The sequence below is a fragment of the Macaca fascicularis genome, chromosome 18, assembly GCF_037993035.2.
Source record: "Macaca fascicularis isolate 582-1 chromosome 18, T2T-MFA8v1.1".
In the NCBI taxonomy this organism is placed as follows: domain Eukaryota; kingdom Metazoa; phylum Chordata; class Mammalia; order Primates; family Cercopithecidae; genus Macaca; species Macaca fascicularis.
In genome coordinates, this window is record NC_088392.1 from 81475071 (window position 1) to 81498978 (window position 23908).

General features: G+C 48.3%; 1 protein-coding gene across 29 annotated transcripts in view; it reads left to right on the forward strand.

The window, feature by feature from the left end:
- The window catches only part of LDLRAD4 (low density lipoprotein receptor class A domain containing 4), a 449266-nt gene that overhangs the window by 208228 nt on the left and 217130 nt on the right, over positions 1–23908 (forward strand). For 23 of the 29 annotated variants that reach the window (XM_045377669.3, XM_065533564.2, XM_045377679.3 and 20 more), the window contains one exon: positions 21621–21761. The exons of 5 other annotated variants lie outside the window; for them this stretch is intronic. In XM_045377669.3, coding sequence (XP_045233604.1) covers positions 21621–21761 — 141 coding nt within the window. Of the gene's footprint in view, positions 1–21620; positions 21762–23908 lie in introns of those variants that run through there. One more of the 29 variants, XM_074023011.1, reaches the window with a different exon arrangement.

Consider the following 23908-nt stretch of genomic DNA (forward strand, 5'->3'; position numbering starts at 1 on the left):
AGATTCTGCAAGCACTGTCACCTTTTGATACCCTGAGTTTTGTTTCCAGTTTCCTTTTCCAACAATAACAGGAACTTTGCGTTTAGTGGTTGGTGGTTCCACCTTCACTAATGGGTTCGTTCTCTCTCTGGGCACGTGAGCAGGGCTCAGGATCACATCTGTGCCGTGGAGACACACGATGAAAACAGGCTTCAGCAGAGAACACGGTTTGAATTGTATGACAGCTTAAGGAAAGCTCTGCGTCTACTTCTGACGTCTGTGTTTCTTGGTATGATGCTGGCACCTTAAAACATTTTTGCCCGTGTCTAGTAATACAGGAATTCATTCACTCATTTATTTATTCCACAAAATTTTCTTTGCTATTTGCAAAAATGTTATTTGCTATAGCAAATAAAAGCTATGCTCTGTGCGATGGAGGACACAGGTATGAACTATACACGATTAATTCCTTTACAAAACTCTTAATAAAGAGAAAAAATTTACGAAAATAGAAGGTATCATTAATAATTATAGCATACACTTACATAACATTCTCTGTGCCACACTATTCTTGGCGCTTTCTATTTATATTATTTCAATTAATCCTCATAGCAACCTGTGAGGTAGGTGCTATTTCTGTCTCCTTTTTATAGCTAAGGGAACTGAACCACAGACAGGTTAAGTGGCTTGCCCAGGATTGCACAGCCAGTAAGTAGTAGAGCCAGCTTCGAAATCCAGGCGGTCTTGTAGCAGTATCCACTCTTAATCACCTGTGCTACACTGCCTTGGAAAGCAATTGTTATATTAGAAAAGTGAAGGCAGGTAATCCTGTGGGGAATGGCTTGTAGCTTGAGAGGTTCCAGAGTTCACATCTCACGGCAGTAGGGATACACCCAGCCAAAGTCTGAAAGTTAGAAACATTATTTTAAGAAATGTGTTTGCACGAGTCGATTCCTTCTCTTTCAGGTTTCTCTGCCATCATTCACAGGACTCATACAAACACTCAATGCAAAAGTTAGGTCTTAAGGAAAACCGCGTGATTTGTTTCACTTGGGTGTGGTGGTCTAAACCTCTCTGTTTATTTGCCAACGGAGCAATGCTTTATTAGTTTGCTGTTTTTCAAACTACATAATCATGCTCCCTTACAGTGGCCTGGAGATGTCAATATTCCTTTTGCTCAGTCAGTGTATTGTAGGTAAATGTGTGTGTGTGTGTGTGTGGTTTGTGTGTTTACTGTTATCTACTGTCTTTGCTATATATATTTTGCAGTATGCAAACCCCGATAACCACTGGGCACAAGTCTCTGTTGGTAATCACCGCTTATCCACGGGGGAAGTGGGGACCGGAGGTGGGAGCCTTCCCCACCAGCATGGCTCATACCTCGTTTGAGGAGCTGACAGTGCTGGAGGCTGGGCTGTTTAAGGCGCTCGGCAGCACTGCACCCACACTGGGCCCTGGGGCTTCCTCTTCCCACCCGCCCTCTGAGGCAACTCCCAGGCTGGCTCCTTTCTCCCTCTGTGGCTTCCTCCTCAACGAGGCCTTCTTCCAACTCGCAGCTCAACCCTGGTTGTGCCAGGAGTGAACTCCTCTACGCCCCCTCCACCTGGGCAGGGCTCTGCACTGCCGCCCCTGCTGGTCACTTGCCTTCAGGGCCTGGCTGGGCACCATCCTTATAGGGAGCCTCTCGTGGCACCAGGGACCCAAAGTCCTGGTGCTTTGCTCTGCCTCCCCCTGAGAATTGCACGTTCATCCCACTGGGTCCGGCCCGAGCCAAGCCTCTTTCAGGTCGTTCTTCCTGCCGGATGGACCCTTAAAGCTGCATCTCCTGTTGCTGCCCTGGAGCCTCCGGATGTGTTTTCTGTGTCTCCAGCCTCGCTGCTGGTGGCTTCTGGATCTTTATGCCATTGCGGACCCTGTAGCCACAGGCAGCCCTTGGGTTTTACGTGTTCAGCTTTCAACCAACCTGCACTTTGGCACGTTGCATGTTGTGACACACAAACCGTTTTTGGTGTGCTGAGTTCAAAGTTTTGAACAACAGCTGATGAACAAATCTTTTGAGCTATGATTTGCTGGCACTGCTTGCAAGTTTGGTTTCTGAAGCATTTATTTATTCAGTCTGCGTTCATTCCGAAATATTTGCGAGTGCCTATTGAGATCCAAGCATTGCTCCAGAGAACAGAAGCTAAGCCACCACACCCGGTTCCGACCCTCGGGGCGCTTTCAGCCCAGCCTCACCTCCTTTAAAACCTTTGTGCATTAGGGACCGAAAACCAGGAAATAGAGAATTTGTATAAATGAATACATAGATGATTGAATTTAGTGGTGGCTTTGGTTCAAGGACACCGAATACTTCTTCATGTACTTTTGTCACTGATGATCAAAACTTTCAGTAAGCGCTTCAGTTGAATGTATTTTATTGGGTTTACAAATGACCTTAGGGCTATATTTATAGAATCATTAAGGGTCTGAAGGAGTTCCTTAAATTTTTAGTTATACTTTGCTGCATTTTATTGGGAGCATTATTTGCTGTAATGGTATCTGTGCACTCGGGGATCCACATAGGTTCTGGGACAAGGACGTCTGTACAAAGACATCTACAACAGAAGTATGTTCATTAATGTTAGTTTTTGTGTCATTTTACAACATATTGTGTCATATAAATGATGATCCAAAAAGGCAAGCAATGCATTTGGAAGTCATCAAGCCATGCTTTTGGATCATGATTAGGTCCAAACTTTTGCAGATCTGATATCTATCTTGGAGATTTTTATTTTATTTATTTTTTAGGGACCATCTTGCTCCTTTGCCCAGGCTTCAGGAGGCTGGAGTGCAGTGGTACAATCATAGCTCACCGGAATCTATCTGAGAGTCTTTTAAGTTCTTTACATGAATGATTTAATTTTATTGTTAAAATATCCACACAAATAGAGACTGTTATTATCTGCCATTTATAGGTATCCAGACTGTGACCCAGAAAGGTTAAGTCACTTTGCCAAGATCACACAGGTAATAAGTAGTTGCACCAGGATTCAAACCCGGGCAGTCTTATTCTAGTGCCACCATGTTACGGCCGCTCCCTCCTTTGCACCTGAAATTTCTCAGCTCTAAAAGAAGGGAGTTGGTTTATATAACCTGTAGGGTCTCTTCCAGCCTGACATTCTGTGGTCTCTGAGGTGTTAGCGGTAAAAGACTGAATGCACCCTCACGTGCACACGTTCACGCACGCCGCCACAGACACAGACGGCAGCCTGGTGGACTCCCCGGAAGGCTCGCAGCAGGAATAAATCACACGCGAGAGCTGTGGATGAGGAGGGACCCTCCGCCCTGTTCTGCAGGCACCTTCAGGGGAGCAACACCTGTGTGTTGTTAACTGGCCACCACATTTTGTGATTTATAACGGAAAAAAGTGACACCTACAATACTGAGAACCTTTTTTAAAGGGGGGTTCTCAGGACACAGCCTAGCAGAGCACAGAGTGTCTTCACATCTCAATTTTTCACAAAAATAAAGCACGTGGGTCTTAATTGAAGATGGGCTTCATGAAAAGCATATCTGAGGTTGGTGGCAGATTTGGGAAAAGTGCCCCAAAATATTTATTATAAACAAATAATCAACAGATATAAACAGTGGATTATGAATTAGAAATTGCTTGTGTTAGATTGTTCAGAATATCAAACACGACACTGATGTTGTTGCTCCTGAAACCTCACTCTAAGATAAGCAATAAGGGTGAGATTATAAGAAGGAAATTACATAATCATAGAACATAAAATAACATCGCCACCAATAAAAGATGCCAGCAGTGAGTAACAGCCCCTGTCTAGCCCCATCTCTGCCAACTCCCACTCCGAGTGTTCTGTGGGCGTTCCCTCCCTGCCTGACCTCTGGAAGGGATTTTACTGCCATTTTACGCGTAAGGAAAACACAGCTTCAATATATGACCCAGTCTAGCATTTATTTTCTAGTGGAGTCAGGGTTTAAACTGCAGATTCTCAGCACTGAACCCTGCTGTTCATCCTGCTGGAAGAAGTTCAAGGTAAAACTTGACTCGGGCTTTGGGGCCCAAGTGCAGAGCTTCCATGTGTGAGCACAGAACACAGTGGTCCCTGGTGGGCCCTGAATCCCTGCTCCCTGGGCTTCACAGAGGGTAACAGACGACCACGGAATACTCACTTCAGAATGGTCGCGACACTGCAGGAGCCATTAGTCTCATTTGCTGGTGCTGGCACCTCAGGACTCAGCATCTCAGTGGACAAGGAGCCTCGGACAGCCTGGGGAGACTCAGGCCAGCAAGGTGCCCTCATGCAACAAGCTGCCCAGCTGCAGTGATGGGATGGGGAAGCCGCTAAGTCTCCTCCTTGTACAGAGAAAGGCACGCCAGGGGCACTGAGCAACATAGTCACGGCTCCTTAAAAGCAGAGAGAACGTCCTTCCGCGCTGCACACCCTTTCTGTGGTCTCTGCGAGGGAGAGCCCTGCAGGGCGTGTGTCCCCCAGGCTGCCGGTTCCAGGCCTGGCTGCCTGTGTCGGGGTGTCTGTGGGCGCTTGGTTCTGGGCTTATGTGGGAAATACTTTTGTATAGTTTGACTCTTACTTCCAGATCATTCGTGTCCTGGGCTGTGTGGGATCCAGTGGTAGGCAAGGAAGGGGTGTGGAATTAGGAGGCCTGCCTGGCTTCCACCCCTCTCCCTGGGTCTGCGGAGGCTGCAGCTCCATCAGGCCATCACCTGGACACCACAGCTGGGTGTGCCGGGGGGGAGGCGAGCTTGCAGGGAGGCCCCCCAGCCCTTCTCCAGGTGACCTGCGCTCATTTCCGTTTCTGAATCCCCACATCCTCCTCGAAGGCCCTGGCGGCTGCTGCGTCCAGTCCCATCGCTGCCCTGCCTGGGAGTCCTCAGGGTTCCCCGGGTCTCCCTAGGCAACTGGTCGCTGAGAATAGAAGCTTCTGGCCTTCACGTGTTGGAAGGCACCCGTGGCTGCCCCTCGCTTCTGCCTCACTGCGTTTTGTAGACATTCTTCTGAGTTCCCTCCCCAGCACCCGTCGGCCCTGTTGCTTCCCTAAGTGCTGTTTGTAGAATTAAAAGATACCGTGGACACTTAGAGGAGGCAGAAATACAGGTTTTCCTACAAACTGGGTCACCTGCAGGAAAAACGTGCCCTTCAGAGTGCAAGAAAGCCGGGCTGGGGGAGGGGGCTGGGGCTGGGCTGGGCAGGAGTCCTCGCTGCACCTGCAGCCTTGGGGTCCCCACCGCACCTGTGCTGCAGTCATTGACTCCTTAGACCTGTGCCTAGGCTCCAGCCGAAGGGCTGCGCCGTGCTTCTGACGCTCACTATACACCAGATACGGAATTCCCCCGGGGAGGAGCTCTGTTTCAAACATGCGAATTTCTGTTGTGATGAATCAGTCACCGTTTATCGAAGCATTACTGAATTAATAGCAATTTTTGGCCAATATGTATTTCTCAGATTCATTCCATTATTGTGCTTTTGTCACTGAACATTCATGATTATGGAGCAAGTAGCTCAGTGCACATGTCACATGGGCTCACACTGTGGGAGGTCGGAGCTGCGGGGAGACTAGACAGAGGGAGATGGTGATGGGAGCCTCAGCCCCAAATCCAGAGAAATGCTCTGTCTAGTCTCAGTAAGCCTTACTCACTGCCGTTTGCAAATAAAGAGAGCTATTCCTGCAAATCTATGCTTGTTAAAAACCAGTAAGCCCAGGTGCAGTTGCTTATGCCCATAATCCCTGCACTTTGGGAGGTGAAGGTGGGAGGATCACTTGAGGCCAGGAGTTCAAGACCAGCCTAGGCAACATATTGAGACCCTGTCTCTACCAAAAGAAAAAAAGAAAAAAGCCGAGTGTGATGCCCTATGCCTGTAGTCCCAGCTACTCGGGAGGCTGAGGTGGGAGGATGGCTTGAGCCCAGGAGTTGGAGGCTGCAGTGAGCCATGATGACATCACTGCACTCCAGCCTGAGTGACAGAGTGAGACTGTGTCTCAAAAAACAAAACCAAGCCAACACCATCACCAAATTTAAAACTGTACTTTCTGCTTTCTGTTGATCTCTCTTCCTATCTCCAGCAACAGATCTGTTTTTTCCTCTTCTGTCTCAGCAAGCCTTGCTCCAGCCTTCATAGTGCAAAGAGCACGTTAGCATGGTTAGGCACAGCGGCCTAGGAACCACGGGTCCAATCTCCTGTGTCATTTGCTGTGCCAGGCTGTGGCTGTAGCCGCTTGCCACTCAACCTTGGTGACATGCTCTCCATCAAGCAGAGGCTGAAAGCTGGTGTCGGGAACGAGTGTGGCACTGGAGCTGGTGTCGGGAACGAGTGTGGCACTGGAGCTGGTAGCAGCTCCCTGGGGAGTCTGACAGGCTCTGGGTTAATCCTGGCAGGCCTCTCAAGCTGGGCACAATTTAACCTACACTGAGCCTTGATAAGTGAATGCCTGGTGTCCAGAATCATTTACTGTATTTCATTAATATTGGTGTAATCATGATGGGCCACTGCTTCTAGAGAACTCTGAACAGTTTTGGCCTTTAGAGGAAACAAGTTTCTAATTTTAAGACTAAAGAAGGCCGGGCATGGTGGGTTGGCCAGGCGTGATGGCTCATGCCTGTAATCCCAGCACTTTGGGAGGTCAAGGAGGGCAGATCACCTGAGGTTGGGGATTTGAGACCAGCCAGACTCTTTAGTAGAAGCTCTGTCTCTACTAAAAATACAAAACTTAGCCAGGCATGGTGACGAGCTCCTGTAATCTCAGCTACTCAGGAAGCTGAGGCAAGAGAATCTCTTGAACCCGGGAGGCAGAGGTTGCAGTAAACCAAGATTGCGCCACTGCACTCCAACCTGGGTGACAGAGCAAGACTCTGTCTCAAAAAAAAGACTAAAGAAGAGCCCCATTGACTACATTTCTCATTGAGCTGTGTCTTGAGCGTCTTCCAGCACCGCACCTGGGAGGGCTGAGTCCACGAGGCGCTCGTGCTCACTCAGTCTCCATCTGTGCTTCTAGCTCCTGACCTCCGGAGTGAGTTTTTCTGATCCTTGGCTGCTCCCCATGTCTGCACCTGAAGAGTCATAGAAAGCCCTGTTCACATGTTGCCTTCACACTTGTCCTTTGTGTCATGGGCAACCTGTGTTCTTTGAAATTTTATGATTTCTTTATATCACATGGGTATGATTTTCACTGTACAAGAAACTTATATACTTAAAACATCTTCCAGTGTTAGGCTCGGTGTGATGGCTCATGCCTGTACTCCCAGCACTTTGGGAGACCAAGGCAGGTGGATCACCTGAGGTCAGGAGTTTGCGGCCAGCCTGACCAATATGATGAAACCCCGTCTCTACTAAAAATACAAAAATCATGTGCCTGTAATCCTAGCTTCTCAGGAGGCTGAGACAGGAGAATCGCTTGAACCTGGGAGGTGGAGGTTGCAATGAGCCAAGATCACACCACTGCACTCCAGCCTGGGTGATGAGAATGAAACTCCATCTCAGAAGAAAAAAATCTTCCAGTGTTTTATTGGCTCCTGATTTGGATACTTAGTGGAGAGAGGCAGACATACTGGTTTGTGTGATTTATACAGCTTTAATATTTAATGGCTTAACACAGACGAATGAGCCCTCTGGTTCAAGATGAAGCCGGAGGAGCAAAGCGTGTGCCGCTTCTTGTCCATCTTCCTCTTTAGCTTGTGCATCTGTGTGGACAGCTGTGGCAGGAGCACAGATATCAGGTACAAGTGAAAGAGACAAAACTCAACCCCAGAGTGCGCTGACCTCTCTTCCCCTCCCTCTAGTGCATTTGAGTCCATTTAAGTTGAAGCAACTATTAGCCACCAACTGTGCTAGCCCCTGGGGATGCAAAGATAATGACGTGGGTGAGACAAAGAGACAAGCAGTGACAGCAAGGTGATTAGCACGGTGTTGGGGATGCGCGGGTTGCCATGGGAACATGGGAGCGGTGGTGCTCGGTTCCCGGATGGGGATGGGAATACCGGGGAAGGATTCACAGTCTTGGTGGAGGGTTTTCTGTTTTTGTTCTTTGCTAAAAGCTCAGTAGGCATTTGTCAGGCAAGGGAAGGAGGAGCAGGTCATTCTAGGCAGGAGGAACCACGTACATGAAGGTGCAGTGATGGGAAACCATGGTGTGCCTGAGAGGCGTGTTGGCCTCCAGGAGGATGTGTAGGATTTAGGAAGGACTGGGGCAGATGCTCAGGACCACATGGCGAAGGCCGCGTATGCCTCACTAATACGGACTGTGTCCTGGAAGTGATGGAATCTACAGAAAGATTTGAGGTCAGTGACATGACATTTATCATCCAGAAGTAACACTTTACTTAACAGAATAAACTTTCATTCATTCAGCAAATATTTTTGAGACTGTATTACAGGCCAGGCACTGTTCTGGGACCCAGGGAAATAACAGAAATAAACAATACTGTGAACGTTCTTTGCATTCAGGAGAACTTAACATTCCAGCGATTGAAGGCAGTACATAAAATGAAAGTTAATTATATGATTTATTGATTTATTTGCTTTTGCTTCATTTGAAGGTGGTAAGCGTTATAAGAAAAAAATAAAGCAAGGAACATAAGTCCTGGACATGGGAGTGGAGAAGGCCCCGTTTATCAATAGGTAGCTTTGTTATACTTAAATATAAAGAAAACTTGCTTTCGTTTATATTTTTAAGAATTTATTTTCAGTGTGCATTTTGGGACTAAGCTTCTGGGTTACATTTGCCTCATTCATGCCAGTCGATCTTGCTGTTTTATGCACGTTTCCACAGAGGTAGTATTGAGAAAACCTGGACTGGCTGTGGAGCAGAATTAAAGCTCAGCCGTCAGCCTACTGGGGCACGTCCTTCCTCCAGGAAGGTGGAGGGATATGACACGTCCAGATAAGAGCTGTGGTCAGAGGAGGAGGTGGTTGGTCCAGGTAGACGTGGCCGTCCCTTCTCTCTTTAATGACGACCGAATGAGACAGAGCAGAGCCGGCCTCAGCAGGAGTGTTCAGGCTGGACTGAGGACCAGTGTGAGTTTTCCATGCTGGGCTCGACAGCCCGGGGAGGCGCAGCTGCATCGTTCTCATCCTGTGCTTCCCGAGGTCGAGGCTCTGACACCGTCCTGCTGTTCGTCTGGCTGACCTGGGTCCGGCGATGGCATCAATGAATGAGTCCGTGGGTGGGGCCTGGGTGGTGTGTGAGGTTTGTCTGTTTGGGGAAGGGGTGGGGACAGAAGGGAGGCCCAGGTGGGGGGTGAGGGTGAATCGCACCTGTGAGAGGGGGGCCGAGATTCCCCGAGGGCAGGACGGTGGACCGCAGTGACCGTGTGGTAGAGATCTGGGGACGGATGGCCCGTGGCGGCAGGGTCTGCAGAGCCCCTGGGTGCTGGGCCGTCAGGCCACACCGCACCAGATGAAACCGGCTCTCAGCAGGACACGCCCTCGGGGAAGAACTGAACAGACAGACAGATTCGTTGTGAATTTTGGAAGGTAGGGGATTTTATCAGCCAGTGTTCCATTGAGGACGACGGGTTTTAAGCCCCTGGTCCTATTTGTTGATCACGTTATTTTGAAGTCTCCCAAGTCTACTAAAAATATTCTCTTTTTGATTATTGGGGAGACAGGCAAAGGAACTTAGGAAATCCTTCACTGGCACATAGTACTATAAAGAAGTTCTTTATGAAAGGCCTGGAATGGGCATGTTCAGTCAAAAACTATTTTGTCTTTTCAGAGCCTGGAGTTCTGGCCTGGCACAGGTTGTCAGAAATAGGTAGTTTTTCCTAATAAAGCCGTAACTTTGAGGGCAGGTGAGCGGTTCCCATCTCTCCTGCCCAGTCACAGGGCTGGTTCTAGGTCAGCCTGGAGCTCAGCTTCCTGCTGAGAACCCAGCAGCCCCACCTGTGCCTCCTCCTACTGCAGCCTGGCGAACAGGGGAGTGCAGGCGATGGCTTGCCGCCCACTTTGACCCCAGCCTCGAGTGGGATCAGTTACAGCAGCCAAAAGCCATTCTTTTGAGTACCAAGTCTCCATCTGGGAATGAAGAGACAGTTTAGTTCACCTTCCTCGTTTGGAACCAGGCACGTTCTCCGGCAGTGGAACATCCTACCGTCCATAAAAGAGACATGAAGACGCCGTCACTAAATTCTGGTGTGGGTTGGTTGAAGAATATGGGGAATGTGGGCGTTTATGAGCCTGCGCCCTTTGAGGTCAGTGAGGTTTGAGATCTCAGAAGGAAGGCCGGGCGCGGTGGCTCACGCCTGTAATCCTAGCACTTTGGGAGGCTGAGGCAGGTGGATCACGAGGTCAGCAGGTGGAGATTATCCTGGCCAAAGGGTGAAACCCCGTCTCTACTAAGATACAAAGACAATGAGCAGGGCGAGGTGGCGGCACCTGTAATCCCAGCTACTCGGGAGGCCGAGGCAGGGGAATCGCGTGAACCCAGGGGGCGGAGCTTGTAGTGAGCCGAGATGGTGCCACTCACTCCAGCCTGGCAACAGAGCAAGACTATGTCTTAAAAAAGAGAGAGAGAGAGAGAGAGAGAGAAAGACAGAAAAAGAAAGAAAGAAAGAAAGAAAGAAAGAAAGAAAGAAAATAAAAGAAAAAAGAGATCTCAGAAGGAAGATGTTTTCAAATTTCATAAAGTTGGGAAGGATTCTAGGCAGATGCCACGAGAAGCTCAGGGCAAGAAGGTGAGGCATTTTCACCCAAGTGGGAAAAAAGTAGGCAGCTGTGGCCCACCTGAGGGCAAGGCTGGGGACAGCCACACATGGGCTGGTAGAGTCCTGACTCTCCCTGGCTCTGAGCTGGTCGCAAATACTAGGAAATAAGACAGTTGGAGAACTCAGCACTAACCCAGTTCTCAGGTGCCGGAGGCGAGAAGGGAAGGAGCCGGCTGTTTCCTGAATCGACAGTTGAGGGCCTTAGCCAGACAATGCATTTTCTCTCCAAAACACACAGTGTTGCGCTGAGAGAGAACATTGTGATTTAGGAGCACAGCCAGATGACTGGGTAGGGACAGATGGAAAAAGCCTAGCTATTTATGACCTTGAGGACAGGAGAGAACGATTCCGTAATTGAAGACCACAGGTAACTAAAACACCATGTGGCCAATAACTTTAACTCTGCCTTTAAAAATCTTTCACAATTTGCTAATAATATATTATTTCCTTCTTTTATCTCCTTCCTGCCTCATTTTCCATATATTTATTTCTAGTGAGGATATTTGCTCAGCTAAAGAAAATTTTCTTCATCCAAAGGTTCACCCATAGTTAATTGTGGTTCCTATAAGAACCTCTCCACAGCCTTTTACATCTATTCATTGATTTCTTTAATAATATTGATTGATTGCTTACAATAATAATACTGATTGATTGCTGTCCACGTACTACACTCTGGGGACTCATTACTAAGACCAGGCAGACATACATCCCTGCCCTCGTGTAGTTTATGCTCTCATGGAGAAAAGAAGACAAGAAACATTATGTGTATATTTGACTATCATGTTGGATGGAAATATGAGTAGGAGAGAAGAGGGAAGCAGGAAAGGAAGTGGGAGGAGCCCGGAGTCTGGGAGGTGAGATGGGGAGCGGCTGGGAGGTGAGATGGGGAGCGGCTGGGAGGTGGGATGGGGAGCGGCTGGGAGGTGAGATGGGGAGCGGCTGGGAGGTGAGATGGGGAGCAGCGTGACGGAGGCCATGGTGATGGTGACGTTTGCACGAAGGCCTGATGGAAGTGAGGGAGTCGGCTGAGTAGGGGTCTCAGGAAAGCTCTGGGCAGAGGAGCAGCCGGTATGGATGAACCCTGTGTGCAGGGAGCAGCGAGGAGGCCGGGTACCCAGAGCTGACCTCGCGAGGGTGAGGGGAGGCTGGAGAGCTGGTGGGGGCCACGTCAGGGAGGGTCATGTCAAGTTCATTGTAAGGACTTGGGGTTTCACTCTGAGTAAAATGAAAGGTGTTGGAGAGACTGATCTGACTTCCATCTCAGCAGGAACATCCTGACTGCTGTCCTGTGAGTAAACCGTGCTGGAAGGACAGGGGAGGAGCCAGGAGATCACCGTGGGGAGGGGAGATGGTACCTTGGAGAAGGGTGACTGTAGTGAGGTGGTGGGAACGGGTCCATTTCCAGTGTGTTGTGGAAGTGGAGCCAACAGAGTGTGCGGACGGGTTGGGATGTAAGAGAAAGGAAGGGGTTATGGATGACTGCAGTGGCGTCTCTATCCCCAGTGTCGTTTCTGAGATGGGGAAGGCTACTGGGGGAGTGACTTTGGGTGGGAAAATGAGGCGTTTGGCCTTGGACATAGTAAGCGGAGATGTCTGTTACACATTCCACACGGAGATGTTGAACAAGTGACTGGAGGAATCTGGGGTCTCCACACGGAGATGTTGAGCAAGTGACTGGAGGAATCTGGGGTCTGGGGCAAGGTGGAGCGGTCAGGGAATTGTGGGAGTTGTGAGTGTGAGACAGTGACTGCTAGAAATGGCAAAGGAGTGGCGTATGCAGAAAGAGAATGGGGCCAAGGGTGAGCTGGGGCACTCGAAGGTTAAGAGGTCAGGGAGGGGAGGAGGAGCGGAGAGCTGTGGAGAGGAGTGCGGTGCCGTGTGTGTCGGGACATGGGAAGGATGCGGTTCCCTGTGGGAGGGAGCAGAGGTGTTAACTGGGGTCAGGTGAGATGCGGCCGAGTTAACCACGTGGGGGTCACTGGGGACCTGGCCAGGCGGCGCTGGTGCAGTGATGCAGCCCAAAGCCTGATTCAGATCTGTTTAGGGGAGAATCAGAAATTAGACACAGCGAGTACAGAAAACTTTTTGGCAGCATTACACTGCAGGAGCAGAGAAATGGGCCGTGGGGCCCAGAGCATCTTCTTGTCAGACGGGAAGTTAGAGCATGTTGGCCTTCTCGTGGGAATGGCCCTGTGGAGCTGTTGTTGATATAATCAGTGTATGTCAAAATATCCAGAATTCAGGAATCCATTTTTAAAGTTACCAGTCATTTGAATGTTCATTGGAATAATTCAGAGCAGGCGACAGAAGTACCAAAGAACTAATGTGGGATTTTATTCTTCAAAAGCCCTGTCTTAAAAATTTATAGAATCACTGATCGTAACAGTCAAAAGGACTTTGAGAACATAAGATTTTAGATGTGAGAATGCAAAGAGGCTTTCAGGCCTTTCAGCCAGGGGATGCCCTTGTCCAGTGAACCCTCCACGGGAGGCCTTCCCTGCTGGAGACCCCCGCACTGGCGCTCAGGGTTCCTGACCCAGCTCCCGCTCCTGCCGCAGATCGCGAGGCCCCACAGGAAGCGCTGAAGTCGTTCAGAGGAAAAATGAAAAGCTGCCGGTTTAGTCCGGGCACCTCATTTTATCATAGGAATCAGGCACCTCATTTTATCATAGGAATCTGGAGATGAGGAGTCTTGCCTGAGGATACGCAGAATATTGCGTGTAAGAGCTGGAGGGAGGCCGAGGTCCTGGGTCCTGGGTCTCGGGCGGTGGACTGTCCACTTCTCCCTTGCTGCCTGTGGCCGTGCTCCCTGCCCAGGCAGTGACGGGCTCTTGGTGGGTGGATGCGTGAATGAACGAGGGACTGACCTGAGGGGAAGAGCCTCCCAGCCCAGCCTTCGCCGCGCCTGAGAATAAATGCCGCCAGGCACTCCGTGGTCCCCGTTTTGGGGCCCGGGTTTCCGCTGTCAACACCTGTGATGTGCCTCTGTTGGTCCTGCCAGGTGGACATGGTCCTCACTGCCCACAGACCTCCAATGCGCGTGGGAAGCACGTCTGCCGGGGGCGACCTGGAGCTCCTGTCGGGCTTCGTGACTGATGCTGCTTTCTCTGCAGAACAGTCATGAGAGGGTTATGCGAGGTTAGTCCTGATGAAGGTGTATTAAAAGCTTGGCACAGTTGAGTTTCCATCACATTCACGAAGTTTATTTAAACCCTGCAGATTGAGAGCCATGAACGGGCCTCAGCAAGGCATACAAGGCTCTTCACAACGGGGTGCCTCAGCCCCCAAAGTCTACCTACCACGCTGCAGACAGCAAGATCCTGAAACAGACGAGTTCGGGCCCCCGATGGTGCCTTTCTGTGTCTTCATCAGGGTGCTGGTCATGTAGGTGTTTTTCAACCTGCATAGACTCATTGAACTGGACTTTCTGATACACGTGCATACATACACACATGCTGTGTTTCAATCAAAATTTTTTTTAAAAAAATGAAGTATATTTGTCCTTGAACTCAAAATCCTTTAATGCCTCTGGTCTCACACAGAGTGAAAGCCACAGGCTGTCCAGAGACCCGCAGGCTCCACAGGCCCCCCAGCCCCCGGGCTGGCCTCACCTTCTCCACTGCGCTCCAGGATGTATCCCTGCCAAGCAGGCCCCCGCCACTCCGCGCTGATGGAGGGGCTCAGTACACATTTCTCCAAAGCAAAGGAAATGCATCTGAAAGAGCATTATCCTCAGGAGAAAGGACTCATGTGTTGGGATCTCTGTTTAGATGATGCCATAGGGAATTAGGTACTTTATTGGTGCCTTTAAAATTATGAATTTTAATGGCTTTAGAGTTCTATAGACATTTGGTTTTTACAGAGATTTTCCCCGTTAAAATAGGGTTTTTATTGTCCCTGACTATAAAATCATATATAAAATACACAAGAAACTTGAAAGTTATCGAGGTGACCCCAGCACCCCCAGAGAAAACCACTGTTGTGGATATACAGCGACATTGTTTCAAACTCTTCTTCCTGTGCATTGTACTGACTGATATTTCTGTTCTCCCAAGAGTCTGCAAGGGGATTCTTACCAACTTTCAGTGCCGTTCTACGTAAGAAGTGAGGAGGAATGCCTGCTCGCATCTTACAGACAGAAAACCACAAAAGCAAATTCATTCGGTCACGGGTTATAAACGTAGACGAGAATTACTGTTATCCACCGTTTCAAGCCCTGAAGGACTTTTACGACTTTAAAATGCCGGGTGGTATTTTGATGGGAAGTTGTGCAATTTGTTCAAGCTGCTCTAAAGGGTGGTTGTGGGTCTGCAAGTCCAAAACCTGAGAGTACTTCGGACTTTTGAGAGCACGTCGTTGCGTTCTTCACTTAGGGTTCTCATAGAATTTGAGACCCATTAAAATCCTCTTTTCAGCACCATAATGGGAGCGATAAGCCATATCATAAAATGGATTGAGTTTTTAAACATTTTTTATTACTCTCTTTGACGGGAGGCCCTTCTCTGGTAATCTTATTACTTGGGCAGATTTCCTTTTATCATGTCATATTCATCTTTCTGAAGGACAACTATGGTTTCGGCAGCACCACTTAAGATAGGACTTTTATTAAATGCTTTGGGGGTAACTTATTTCATTACACAGAATATAAACCTTCAAATTAAATTCCGCTTTGTTCCAAGTTTATGACCGGGAACATCAGCCCGTCTTTGAGTGAGGTCAGAGCGTCCCCGGTGAGGCCGGTGCCTTCACACTGAGTTCCCGCTGAGCGTGGAACTGGCCTGTGACACCCGATGAGGCACGCGCACTGCTGCATTCTCCTCCCTCAGGTTCCCAGACGGATTCATGTTGATAGCTCGCCGGTGCGGGCTCACAGCTTGCTCAACCTGTGCGGCTTGCACTGCGGGTTTCCCCAGAGGAGTGAGTGCGCGCGGCATCCCCACAGCATTCCCATGCTATCAAAAGCTGACGTTCAAGAAGAATGGCCCTAAGGATCGACTTTTCGTTTCTGAAAACTCTCAAAGCTCTATCTTCGTAATTAGCTAAAGCACTACTTTCTGGATGCTGTGTTTTGGCAACTTTATGGAAACCACTTTATAGAAACGAATATTTCAACCTCCCTGAAGGCTGATACAGGAAATGACAAGATGGGGCGTCCTTTTTCTCTTTTCGATAAAATTGGTGTTCAAGATAGTCTCCTCCTTGCTGAATAGCGCCCTTTACTAAAAGAGGGACAGATCCTGGTAAGTTTTAGAAGCAGGAGAGTGGGTGTTTCTGGTTGATTGCAGTGCCTACCCCAAGGGCCAGTGAGGTCCCGTGACCATGCCTGTGGTTTCCTCTTGTCTGTGGTGGCTTGTTTGGTTGGAATTCAGTGTAGAGCTGAGTTCTTTTCAGTCGGTTTTCCTCTTCTCTTTCCTCTGCATTTCCTGATTTATGTTTTGTGTTTTACTCATTATTTTCCATCTTCACTGAATTTTACTTTTATTTACTTATTTATTTAAGAGACAGTGTCTGGCTCTGTTGCCCAGGCTGGAGTGCAGTGGTGTGATCTCGGCTCGCTGCAGCCTCGAACTCCTAGGCTCAAGCCATCCTGTCACCTCAGCCTCCCGAGTAGCTGAGACTGCAGGCACATGCCACCACGCTCAGCTAATTTTTAAAATTTTTCATAGAGACGGGGTCTCACCATGTTGACCAAGCTGGTCTGGAACTCCTGACCTCAAGCTGTCCTTCTGTCTGGGATTACAGGTGTGAACCACTATGCTCAGCCTGAATTTTCCTTTTATTATAGGATATCTTATACCTTGCAGCGGAATAGGCAGTGTGTATATACATTAATAAAAAATTGTTGTCACCTCGGTGCTAGGGAATGTAAACTTACATTGGTTACGGTACAATTATTTATTCTAATCTTCAAACCCATTAATTCTTGGCTTCTACTTCACTGGCAGCTAGATTTGACCTCTTTGCTATTTACCACGTAAGCACATGGGAAAGGCAGCCGTACAGAGAGCAGGTTCTAGACTTTAATGTCAGAAATGATGGAGCCAGAATCACTCTCCATTTTCAGGTTTGTGAATGATAGAAGTGTGAACTAAATGAGTCAGTGTTGCTATATGAATTTTAACAGAAATAACTAATGTAGACGACTTTGCCAATTCACAAAAAAGGCTGATTTTACAGCTGAGATGTAATGCTGTATATAGTCCTTATTTTGTGACTGAGATCGTATCTGTGAAAACTAAGACTTGAAAGGAGTGTAGTGGAAATTGAAAACAACTTTTTGTTGCCTGTTAACTAGTAGAATGTTGACTCTACCAAGCAGATTAAATTTAGTCTCTGTGAGGCTTGATTTGTTCTGCCTAAGATTGAGCATTTATCATTGGATCCTGACCGAGTTTAGGTTTACATTATTCAAATTTGTTAGGCTACTGGTCCTTACGTTTTTTTTTAATATGGCCTTTTTGTATATGAGTTTGGAAATCACAGAAAACCTTAAAATATTCCATTTTTCCCCTCGTTTTAGGGCTCCTAAAATTCCCTGTTTTTTCAAAGGTTACAAAATATTAGGACATTCCCTTCCTCTGAATCATTCTTTTCCTTTCTGCTCTCGTACGTGGTATAACCCAACTGGCTAATGTTAGTTTGTACATAACTAGAATGACCTTCAGGACAAAAAAGGGTTTCCTCTAATCCGATGGAAATCTCGGGTTTTATGTTCCACCACAGGTAATTCATTCTCCAGCTTCGGGTAAGTCAGGGATTATCCCTGGCCTGGCTTCTTCACCTGGGAGGCGAGGCGTGGATCAGTGTGTCTAGGTCCCTCTCAGCATTCAGGTTTGATAACTCTGGGATAACTCCACAACACAGGAAAACCCATCAGAAGCTTTGTATAGAAATGCAGAGAAGCTGGAGACCCCAAATGTGGAGAAGACGGTATTATCAGAAGTATGTACAGCGATTCTAAAGTCTGTTGTTGATTCTGGAAGTTGTTTCTCATAAGTATTTTTTTTTTAAATAAGAAATCAAATATGAAATTTTGGCAAAGAGGAATGCCACTTTCTTCACTTAGAAGGTCCTGACTTTTTTTTTTTTAAGAAGAGGAGTGATTTAAATCTCATAAATGGTTATAACACATCTGTAGCTCCTGGAGGAGACACTGGTTCCTGAGCGGCTCATTCTGTCTTCCAGTCCAGTATTACACGTCTGAGGTCGCCATTAATTTGTCACCAAAGTGTTTCTAATGTTTAACAATCCATGATTTCCCTCAACTTCTAGCTTGGCAGAAATACTCAACAAGTTCCACAAGGAATAGACAACGTATTTAAAATTTTTTCCATTGTCTTTCTCTGACTTAAGTTTTACTTCATGGAGGACCCCCTCTGGTTCTAGTCTGTCAAAGTGTAGTTTAGGGGTCAAAGCTACATTGGTTCCAAAGTTTCCAAAATAGCCCATTGACAGAACAGCGCTCTAGCGACTGAGCCCTATAGTCAGCAGTTACCCAAATACCTGCTTATTTTAAGAGATTGTATTTTAGTTTTCTTCTTTGTAAATTAGCAAATACCAAATAAACATTCCAATAAAATACCGCTAACCGAAGAGGAGGCTGTCAGTGAGCTGCCCCTCTCTCAGTAGACAGTGGTTCTCCATCTGCACTGCCCACTGGAGCCGTGCCGGGGGCGTCAGAAACCCGCATGCCTGTCTGCACCTCAGGCCGGGAGAGCAGGACCTGGCTGGGACCCCTACCCCAGCAGTGCTGAAAGATGTCCAGGGGATCCAATATGCAGCTAAGATGGGGCCTTTCTCTTAGGGTTATCAGTTTGTTTGAAATGCTCCAAGAATCTCGTGATTAGAGGATCTGAATGCACTGGGCTTTTGGGTGGCACAGTGTGCTGGGGACGGCCTGTCCAGAGCTGGGGTGAGGTGGCGCTGCCTCTGTCAACACCAGTTCTGTTAACTTGGACCGACATTTACTGTGCTCTGCAGTTCTCATTCCAGTGTTAGCATTAATTCTTAGCACTTAATCACATTACAACAATTTTCTAGTAGTTTCTGTATCACATCAGGAAGCCGGTAAATTAAAATTCTCATTCTGGTCGTTCTGATTCCAGTGGCCGTGTGATGGAAAGACCTTACTCTGATGTTGGACTGATGACTCACTGCTGAGATTTAGATTTTTTAAATTTGAATTTTTTTTTATTTTTTAGAGACCGGGTCTTGCTCTGTCACCCGGGCTTGAGTGCAGTGGCGTGATCATAGCTCACTGCAGCCTTGAACTTCTGGACACAAGCGATCCTCTTGCCTTCGTGTCCTGAGTAGCTGGGAGTACAGGAGTGGCCACTGCGCTTGTCTCGTTTTTAAACTGTTTTGTAGAGACAGGGTCTCGCTTTGTTGCCCAGGCTGGTCTGGAATTCCTGGACTCAAATGCTCCTCCTGCCTCTGCCTCCCAAAGTGCTGAGCGCACAGGTATGAGTCCCTGTACCCAACTGAATTTGAAATTTAATAGGTTGATGTTATTTCCGTAGCACAAGCCTTGTTAGTGCTGCCTGGTGTTGAGCCGACTTGAGACAACTGGCGATTTGGGGAGCTTCGTTATTATACGTGGGGCCGCGCCCATTGCAAGTGAGTCTCTCGCTTTCCTGAAAGTGGATCTGGAAACTGAGGCAGTGTGGTGAGATGAGGCAAAACGGAATCAAATGGGAAGAATAATATCTGCCCTGATTATTTCACGGGGTTCTTACGAGGCTCAGATCAGATCATTCATTTATTCAACAAATGTGTGATTCACCGAGCGCCTGTCACAGGCTGGGCGGCGCTCTAGAACACGAAGGAGATAACGAAGGGAAATGTTTGGCCTTGGAAGGAGCGGCAAATTAGTCACTGCTCATATTTTTAAAATAGTTCATGCCATAAGCGCTTTGAAGAGGGCTAGCTCATTCATTTCCGAGTTTCCGTGTCTCACTACCTAGCACAGAACATAGACGCGGCTAATACACCGGTTATGTGAATGAACGAATGAGTCGCAGAATTCACTTCCTTGCAAGCCTGTCGTGTCTCCCTCCAACAAGTTAAAATGAGTAAAGTGTGGATGTGCTCTCATTTCTTGGGTAGTTTAACGTTCCACACCAACTTGACTATGGTAGTCTAACCTCGGATCCTTTCAAACCTCAGCAATGGTGAACTTTTTAGTTAGAGTTTGATTCAGTTCAGGTTCGTGTTCCTTTTTTTCCCAATCACCGTTTTAGCGACACAGGGAGTACCTGTTTTTGGTTAATGGGCTTTTCATGTTTGGTATGAATCCATAGTCCAATATTTCTTTTGGAAAGGAAGATAAATTTTTCCCTTGACATCCCTTTTTTCCATTAAGTTAAAAAAAATGTTACTTCATAAATGTGATTTCAAACAGCTGGATTTTAATCTTTCCACCTTATGGAAAGAGAGCGTTTGGCTCCGGCCGCACCCCCACCACGTGGCCCGGCCTCACTCCGCACACAGCTCTTCTAACCTGGATGGTGCCGCCAGCGAGGCGCGCGTGGGTGTGCATTTGGGCTGCGTTCACATGTTATTCTAAACTAGGTCAGCAGCTCGGCTGGTTTCTTTTTCTACACTCTTTTAGGAGAATGTGAACAAATGGAGGATTATAATACCCTTTTTATACAGGTTCACAGAAATACTTTGAGGACTCTTACGTTGTGTTTCTTTACAACAGGTAAAGGTTATTATCTTGTGGGCCATAGTTCGCCCCGAGGGGCAGGCTGGGCTGGGGCAGCCCCACACATGGTTCGCGTCGCTGGAGGAGGCCTTGGTGTGCCGATGCCCAGCCTTTTATTGGAATGACGGAAAATTTGAGTTGAAAGGACCTTGGACTTGATCCAGGCCTGCCACCCTTATTCCAGACACAGAACCAAGGCCTGGAAAAAGGAAGAGGCTGTGACAGTCAGCGGCAGCGAGGAGCCCGGGACTCCTCCGGAGGCTCTGTCTTCCCTCTGTCTACTGAGTGGGCTGTGCTGTGTGAATCCTGCCAGCTTCTGTGGTCTCCTAGGGCCAAGCCCACACTCAGAATGCAGGATGACAGTCACTGTAAGATGCAGTGGACCTTTCTGTGCTCAAGTGTATATAAATGTGTAACTTCCTTTATTCTTCGTTGCTTAAACGGATGGTAATGTGTTAAGTGTGCAAATTTGTTTTAAAGTCCTACGAAACTGAATTCCGTTTTCAAATATGGATTTGTACAGATTTTAGGGAGCCTGTGTTCAGTGTGGCCTGTAGGGATTTGGGTATGGGATCTGCCCTATTTTTATAATTTGCCAGCATGGCCCTTTAGCAGAAAGCACACATGATTTCCCCCACTGCTACCCACGCCTGGTGTCATGCCTGATTTTTCTGAGGCATGAGACGAATGAACGTCTGAGAGGTGAAATACGTTGTCCAGATTCTCACCACAAGACGGTGGCAAGTGGGAAATAAAATGTCTCAGTGTCCTTTTGTTAAGCCAGCGCTCCTGAGTTCTGCCGGCCCCTGCCACGGCTGGCTGCGCGGGCTCCCCCATTCTCGGAGGTGTGGAGAACTGCCAAGGATGTTTTCAAACCGAATAATAGAGCCCCACAGCTATGACTTTTGCAGAGCAGGCCGTGGAAAGAAAGAGAGCACCTGTGCTACTCGTGTGGGCAGTGCCGTAGGGCGAGGCGTGCGTGGCAGGCCTCGGCGCCCCTGTGGAGTGCAGGAGGGCACCATCCTGTGTGTTTCAGACAAGGAAGGTCCTCACCCAGATGGCCGTTCTCCGAGTGTAGTGTCCTGGGCTCTGCAGATAGTCTGAGCTCCCAGACAATCATGGCATGCAAATGGGGGAAAGAAACCGACGACAGTCGCCGCTCAAGAGCACCAAGCTTGCATTGACTGCTCCATGCTTTATATTGTACTTTTTCAGAGTGCAAATTCACCTGCACCAGCGGTAAATGCTTGTATCTTGGTTCGCTGGTCTGTAACCAACAGAACGACTGTGGGGACAACAGTGACGAAGAGAACTGTCTCCTGGTGACCGAGCACCCGCCTCCGGGCATCTTCAACTGTAAGTCTCCCCTCCCGCCTGGGCGGCACTGTCTGGTGTGGTTCTGAGGCGGTTAGGAGGTGGGGTCCCTGGGACTTGCGAAGGAGGTTGTTTTCTGGTTCCGGAAAGAGATTTGCATTTTCACAAAGGAAATGTTTTCTTCTTTTAGGATAGAGGGGCGGCATGTTTCAACGTAGGAAATTCGTTCTGTTCTCTAAAGTGGTCGGCGGAGCTGTGTTTTGAAATAGGCTTTTGCTATTTATCTGAGCAATGCCTGGATTCCAGGAAATCGTATATTGATTTTAGTATTCTTCATACCAACATTCTTACTTCAGAAGTAATTTTAAATTAGCAAAGAAAGATGTGTGGAAGGTCCGTAATTCATCATGCAACTGAAATATGAAAGTAGAAAAATTTGCATGGGATCCTTAAAGGTTCTGGTCACGTGTTTTTCTGTTAGATGCTGGACGGAAGCAGCTGGAGTGAGGTCTTGACACGTGTGAATCCCCAAGGCTGAGGCTTTGAGCGTTTCTTGAATTGGAAGAAGTGGAGTCAGAGTTTGAAGTTCGTTGGTTTTTGGTCTCATGGGTTTTGTGAGAAGGGAAGAGAAAGAAGGCAGTTTGGAAATCCCGCTGAACTTAGGAAAGGTGGCTTACCGTTTTCCGTGTTTCTCTGGGCTGAGTGAGGGGGATTGAGGGTGAGGATCTGGTTGCAGTTGCACACCTTGGGAAGGGCGTTGGCCGGGCCGACCCTCCTCACACGGCCTTCTTAGACCATTTTATGATGCGTTCAGCGTCTCTCCCCATTTTTACTGACATTATTTTGAGGAGTTATATTTGAGACAGATTTAAAATTTTTGTTATGGAAATTAGACTACATAAATACCAGTGCTGCAAATGTGAAAATGGGAGGGGATTTAAAAAAAGAAACTATTTTCTCTATTCCTACTGTATTTTTATATGGGGGGCACGTTACGTATGTCCCCAATATAAAAACGACTGTGCTCTAGCACGTTTTAAGCCTGCTATTTATGCTTGCTAAATTCAAGAGTCTTATGGTACAAATAGTTTTTGTCAAGTTTTTCTATTGTGTTTCCATTTGCGTTTTCTCCTACCCAGCGCTCTTTGAGTCCCATCTCTGTACGTTGCATAGACGGTTCTCAGAGGTTCGGGTGGGCGCGTGCTTGCCTGGCCCTGGCTCCGTGTTCTATGCAGCAGTCTGTGTAATACGGCTTTGCCTCTCACCTGGAGTCATCTGGCCCACAGGCCCCGGCTGCCCCCAGGCCCAGGATGGCCCAGAGGCTCTCGCTCTGGCTGTCCTACTTAGCGTGGGAACCAGGGCTGAGTGCAGGAGGAGGGAGGAGGGCTGCAGGTCAGGACGGGGGACTGGGAGCTGGGTGAGCACCTCCCTGAGGACGAGCAGGCAGCAGGCCAGAGGGCCGGGAGCACTGAGGAACCCTGCTTGTCTGCATGATGGAAACGTGGATGGAACAATGTTGTTTTCATCTCCTGAGCCTCAGTACCCTCCGCTGCACAATGGTGGCATAAGAATGGTTGTTGGAGCATCACACGGGGCAATCCACAGACAGCACTTAGAGCAGCGCATTCCAGGCACTAAGCACCCAGAGATGACCTGAGCTCAGGCTGGGGTCTTAGAAGGAGGTGAGAAAGGCAGCATCTTACTCAGTTTTCTCTGGACTTGACGAACAGCAGACACCCAGGTGAGCTGTGTGGAGAGTGTCAGGACCGTGTGTGCCGCCTTGACTGGGGTCAGAGTTCTGGAGCCCCGGCCTCCGCTCTGGGGGGCCCCACAGGCTTCTTCTGTGTCTGCGTCGTCGTCGTCGTCGTCATCCTCCTCCTCCTCCTCCCCCCCTCCCCCTCCCCCTCCCCCTCCCCCTCCCCCTCCCCCTCCCCCTCCTTTACTACAGGGCCCTTTTGCTGAGGGCTTCCTTGTTTTCAACCCTCCTTCCTACCCTTCCTTCCTCCCTCGCTCCCTTTCTTGTCACTGTTCTTTCCAGTTTTTAAGGCCTGTCTCCAGATTGCTTTTCCACTCATTTTTTAAAATGCAAGCACTTTAATTCTGCCTAGAAGCCAGGGCAGCCGTTACATCCGTCAGGGTCCAACTTTGTCCTAACAGAGGAGTCTTACCATCCTGTTGGCAAACTCTTG